Source organism: Engystomops pustulosus, chromosome 3 (genome assembly GCF_040894005.1).
Source record: "Engystomops pustulosus chromosome 3, aEngPut4.maternal, whole genome shotgun sequence".
Lineage (NCBI taxonomy): Eukaryota > Metazoa > Chordata > Amphibia > Anura > Leptodactylidae > Engystomops > Engystomops pustulosus.
Genome location: NC_092413.1, coordinates 233,291,184 through 233,297,558, shown reverse-complemented (window position 1 = coordinate 233,297,558; position 6,375 = coordinate 233,291,184). Strand labels below are relative to the sequence as shown.

The window sequence follows — 6,375 nt, the reverse complement described above, 5'->3', positions numbered from 1 at the left end:
TACCGGCTTTAGTACCTGGGTATATCATTGCAAGTAGGATCTTGTCACATGTGATGCGATCATTTTTTTTTCCATACCTTGTATTACATTATATAGACCAGAGTATTTGGAGATCTGTGTCTTGGTGATCAGGTGGTTCTTTGGGTGTTACCTTGAAGGTGTTTGCCCTACTTGGCATTTTTAGGACTTAGTGCATTCAAGCAGATTTTAGAAGGCTCATTTTCTACCTTTACAAAGGTTGATCATACCCTATACCCCCATGTCCATGTTTTTCTCTTTTAGTTTCAACAAAGAAAACAAGGGGGGGGGTGTATAAAAATGTGTCATCATATTGGTATTGCTCTAGTATTTATAGACATCAGTTGTAATTCAAGATTTGGAAGGACTGCTATGGGGATAATGTTAGCGATTTTTTGCCCATATTCCTTTGAATAGTGCATAGGTGTCTGTCCTGGTCGCCTCTATCCTCTCAAACAGCATCAATAGGTTAATCCTGTTTTGACCACTGTAAAGGACAGCGCCGGTGATTTCCATTTTGCTGCTCTATGGACTCTAGTTGCTTGTGCTATAAATTGAATCAGGAGGTGATGTGTCTTATTCTTATCCTTCCCAGGTTTGTCTCCCAAAAGGACTGGGGTCTTGTTACTCATCAAGGATTTGACCCTGTTCCAGAGGGAGGTGACCAAAGGGCAGTGCTACCAGATATGGGTCATGTTGCCTAGGGCATTACAGCCCTGAAAGCAGCTATTGGGGAGATAGGGGTACATATTGGTGAGGTGGGAGGGGACATAATAAGTCCTGTGCAGTAGCCTGAGTGAGGTCTCGGTCAGCGACACCTGTTGGCTTACTTCTCTAGGGTGGCACAGCAGTGTCTCCACCTCTGCACAGAGATTTGGCAGCCTAAATCTGTCTCCCATTGCTCCATGAAGCGAGATTTGATGTCCTGGGGTTGAGCATTGAAGATAGAATATAAAAGTGAGATCGTCCATCTGCCAAATGGGTCATTTATACAGATGTTTTCAAATGTTGTTCTGTAGGCTGTGGTTGTGCCTCAGGGTATAGTCCTTACAAAAGTTGGTCTGAAGAAGAATTCAGAGGAGGGAACTTTGTATTTAGTGATAATCTCATTATGAGAGAAGCTTGCCCCCGGACATCAGATGTTTTACTTGATTATGCCCTTGAAATAAGACTAATAATAGGGGGGGATAAGATTGGAGTTTGTGTTGAAATCTGAGGCGGTGAGGTCTTTATTTGGTTAAGGTATAACTGTTGCGTGGGTTAGCTAGAAATTTTGGGAGCATGTCTTTATGTTTAAGGAGGGAGTTGCAGTTTGTGCAGATATTTTAGAGGAGGATGACGAGAATTTTTTATAGTAAGCCGCAGAAAGACTATCTGGGCCTGGATATTTACCTAATTTGAGGTTTTTTACCTTCTCTTTAATTTCCATGTCTGTGATTTGGGCCATGAAGATGTCTAGTGCCGACTATGGGAGAGATGGCAGGTGTATGGAGTTTAGAAAGCTTTCAATGTTAGATGTTAGTTTTCGGTTAGCGGAACTGCTTGTGTCCAATCCAGCGGTTACCCACCAGCTGGTTGGTGTTGGCTGTGGAGGAATATAAGTTAAGTTCAAATTCTATTTGTGATCAGACATTGGGATCTATCAGTAGGGCTTAATTGAGCCACAACAACACAGGGAGGAAATTTCGTCACCAAATTTGAAAACCGCGAGGACCGAGTCGCAGTCTGACCAGGAAGAAGGTATATGCCTAGAATACAGCATGGAGGATAAAAGAGGCAGTGTCAGTGAAAATGTAATGAATTCTGGAGTAAGTGCGGTGCACTGGTAAAAAATATGTGTAGCCAAGAGTATTTCAATGAGACTCTCGCCAGGTATCGGCTAGAATATGAGTTTTAAGCAGTTGCATGAATATGAACCTATCCAGGCGTGTTACATCTGCCCCACTCACAGCCTAGCTGTCCGTAGCGGGGCAGACAGTAAAGTTAAGGTCTTTGCACCAGACTATAGAGCAGTTTGTAAATTGGTGGAGTCTGTGGAAGATGGCTTTAATAGTAAGGACCTGAAGCGTTGGGGGTGCATAGCAATTTACTTTGCAAATAAGTCTTTATTGTAGCATTCCTGTCATTATCAGGAAGCGCCTTCAGGGTCAGAGTATGTGTCCAGAGGTTGAAAAGGGAAGGAGTTTTTTTAAAAGGATTACCAAACCTGTCTATATTGGGAATAAAAGTAATAAGGGTTCGAAGTGGAAGAGGAATGTTTCTCTTGGAGACAAATCACATCAAGGTGGTGTTTAGAGTAATTGATTACGGCTCTACATCTCTTGGAGGAGGAATTAACGTTACGTTATTTGCATACAAAACTAAACTCACATTATGGAAAAGAATAAACAGGAAAAAAACACAATATTAAATGATTTTGCTCAACGTTCGAAACAACTCAGAACTGATCAATCTAGCAGGTTGTTCTTATACCAGACCAAGCGAGCATCTGCTTCAGGTGCGCTAAAGAGAGTGCTCATTGTGGCACGTGAGGTAGGTCCGTCCAGCACCCTGGAAGCCCTACCTTGATGGTAGTGTAGCAGGGCACCCTTAGTATCATAGTATATAAGGCTGGAAAAAGACGCAAGTCCATCAAGTCCAACCTTTAAGAATTAAATAAATGTTTTATCCCCATAACCCGTGATATTTTTTCTCTCCAGAAAGTCATCCAGGCCTCTCCACGTGTACTTAGAGTCCGCCATAACAACCTCCTGCACATGTACATAGAGTCCGCCATAACAACATCCGGCGGCAGAGGGTTCCATAGTCTCACTGCTCTTACAGTAAAGAACCTTTGTCTATGGTAGAATCGTCTCTCCTCTAGGTGTAGAGGATGCCCCATGTCTATGGCTATGGTAGAATCGCCTCTCCTCTAGGCGTAGAGGATGCCCCCTTGTCCTGGTCACAGGCCGAGGTATAAAAAGATCTTTGGAGAGATCCTTGTACTGTCCATTCAGGTATTTGTACATTGTAATGAGGTCTCCCCTCAGTCGTCTTTTTTCTAAACTGAATAATCCCAAATTTTGTAATCTGTGTGTATTCTAGTTCCCCCATTCCCCTAATAATCCTGGTTGCTCTCCTCTGCACCCGTTCCAGCTCTACTATATCCTTTTTATACACTGGTGCCCAAAACTGTACACAATATTCCATGTGTGGTCTGACCAGGGATTCGTATAAGGGCAAAACTATGTCTTTATCATGAGAATCTATTCCTCTCTTGATACATCCCATAATTTTATTTGCTTTAGCAGCAGCCGCCTGGCTCTGGTCACTAAAATTAAGTTTACCATCCACCAATACCCCCAAGTCCTTTTCAGCTCCAGTTTTACCAAGTAATTGACTGTTTAGAACATAATCATACTTTTTGTTTCCATGGCCCAAGTGCATAACTTTACATTTATTTACATTAAACCTCATCAACCATTTCTCTGCCCACTCCTCAAGCTTCAACAAATCCCTCTGTAATGCTAAAGTATCGACCTCAGTATTTATTACTTTACACAGCTTAGTATCATCTGCAAATATTGAAACTTGACTGTGTAAACCAACTACAAGGTCATTAATAAAAATATTAAAAACAAGTGGCCCCAATACTGACCCCTGTGGCACTCCACTGGTAACGTCAACCCAATCTGAGAATGTGCTATTAATGACGACCCTCTGTTTTCTATCATTAAGCCAATTACTTACCCAAATACACAGATCTTCCCTTATCCCCAGCAGTCTCATTTTATATACCAACCGTTTATGCGGCACGGTATCAAATGCCTTTGAAAAGTCCAGATATACAACATCCACAGCGTATCCCAGGTCCAGTCTTGAACTTACCTCTTCGTAGAAACCAATCAGATTAGTCTGACAGGACCGATCTCTCATAAACCCATGGTGACGCTGGGTTATAAGGTTATGCACAGTAAGATACTCCAGGATAGCATCTCTAACAAACCCCTCAAATATTTTCCCCACCACAGAAGTTAGACTCACAGGTCTGCAGTTTCCAGGATCGCTATTTGATCCTTTTTTGTATATTGGTACCACATTTGCTATGCGTCAGTCCTGTGGAACATAACCAGTCCTCAGTGAATCTTCAAATATTAAAAATAACGGTTTGTCTATCACGGTACATAGTTCATGCAGAACCCGGGGGTGTATGCCATCTGGGCTGAGCTGCGCTGTTGATGAGCGGAGGTGGGGGTGCAGCAGGCAGACAGAGTAGGTTTGTGCCAGGAATGGTGTGGCAAGAAGTAAGGAGTAAGGGCTGGTGCACTGTAACTTTACAAGCTGTCCACTTGCTGGAGTGGGTCTTGTCTGGAGGTCAAATCTGGGTACGGTGAGCTGTACTTGGCCTCTTTTTCTACTTTAGCCATGGGCTTCTCCCTGGTGGTAGGCCTCGGCTGGCTGAGGCGGTTTTGGGCCCCATGCTGATGTGGTCCAACCTCCAGTGTCAAAGGGGGAGGTAGGGGGGCACCCAGGCAGGCTCCGGTGGCTTTTGGCCTGAATTCTCCTCGGCCGTGGGTGGTTGGGCCACCGGGGGCAGAGCAAAATCGAGGCCCCAGCTTCTAGGCTGCACCAGGCTGCTGATCTTCTCCAGATGGTCCCCGGGGTTCATGGATGGTGAAGGAGCAACGATGTGGCCTTGAGGTGGTGAATGGGGCCTTACAGTGGGCAGATGGGAAAAAGATCAGAACTATTGTAAAATCGGAGCAGCGTCTTGTGTGTGGCCAGCTCCCCCAATGGCTTGGACACGCCCTACATGTTTTATGTATTTTGGTCCTGTTTTGATTGTTTTTAACATTTGCTGTGTATGTATTTTTGTTGTATTTAATAAAGGAATTCTTCATAATTTCGGGCCTTTCATTGCACATTTCCTTGTTTTTTTTTTTATTAATAACCTACAGTCATGACTTTCCAGAAGGCCTCTTTAACTTCCTTATTTCTCAAGCTGTAGATCAGAGGGTTTACTGCCGGAGTTAAAACTGCATAAATTAGAGAATAATATTTTGCCTTAGCTGCAAAACCCCTTGACTGTCCCATGTACATGGTCAGAAATGTAATAAAATATATAGATACCACAATGAGATGGGAAGAGCATGTGGAGAAAGCCTTGGATCTCCCTTGTACTGAGGGGATCTTTAAAATAGAGGAAATAATACAAATATAAGAGACCACAATGAGGACAATGGGTGAAAATAATGTGAAAAATCCTACAGCAACTATAGTTATCTGATAGAAGGAGAGATCACCACACGCCACCTCCAGAAGAGCCAGAACCTCACAAGCAAAGTGATTCAAGGTGTTTTCCTTACAAAATACAAGAGGTCTTGCCATTACCGGAACAGTGCACACAATGAAGCTGCCCACCCACAAAGCTACTGTGATGTATCTACACACCCTCCAACTCATAATGACGGTGTAATACAACGGGAGGCATATGGCGATGTACCGGTCATAGGCCATCACCACCAGCAGGATGGATTCTGTGCCTCCTAGAAGTAGACTAAAAATCATTTGTGTGATACAACCAATTAGCGAAATCCTTCTGGTCTTGGAAAATATATCAACCAGCAACCTTGGTACAGAGCAAGATGAACAACACAAATCCAGAAAAGACAAGTTACAGAGGAAGTAATACATAGGAGTGTGTAACTTAGGACTGAAGATGACGGTAAAGATCAAAAAGCCGTTCCCCAGGATGATCAACATATACATAATAAAAAAGAAGATGAACTGTAAAATACAAGACAGGAAGTTCTGTGATAACCCAACCAGGATAAAATATTTGATAACAGTCTGATTAACGATCTCCATATTTCCACGGCTTAACTAATAATAATTATTAAAAAACATAGTCAATGATCTGAACCTTATGTCTCCTCAAATATCTCTCAGTAGGTAATGGCCATGAAACAAGGTGAGATCTTTTCCAGTTGTCTGTCCCACAGAATCTTTTTCCTTTACTCATCTAAAGAGAGAAGATGAAAAGTCAGAAGGACAAGAGTATCACATGACTTCACAGTCAAACAATGTAGGGTTTTGTCGGGATCAGTGGTGGACTGTCAGAATCGGAGGTGGTGGACCCACTGAACCACCGTGAGCGATGATGTAAGCCATCATCTGGGACTTGCTAGTGGTAGTGGCCAAGGCGAGGTACAGAAATGGCAGGCAGAATCAGAGTCATAGTCAGGCAGGAGGTTAGGACAGGCGGCACAGGATCGAAGTCAAGGACGTAGCAGAAGGTCAAGGCAGGCGGCAGAGAATCGAAGTCAGGAAACAAAGCAGAGGTCACAATGGATAGATCACGATAGTCTCAATATAATG

General features: G+C 43.2%; 1 protein-coding gene across 1 annotated transcript; it reads right to left on the bottom strand.

The window, feature by feature from the left end:
• Positions 1-4,941: 4,941 nt before the first annotated feature.
• LOC140123026 (olfactory receptor 13C9-like) lies at positions 4,942-5,766 on the bottom strand. The gene has a single exon (XM_072144277.1). The coding sequence runs from the start codon at positions 5,764-5,766 to the stop codon at positions 4,942-4,944; it is 825 nt and encodes a 274-aa protein (XP_072000378.1).
• Positions 5,767-6,375: the final 609 nt, after the last annotated feature.

Excerpts from the sequence above, each read along its gene's own strand:
- LOC140123026 (XM_072144277.1), bottom strand. The coding sequence starts at position 5,766 with ATGTATATGTTGATCATCCTGGGGAACGGCTTTTTGATCTTTACCGTC.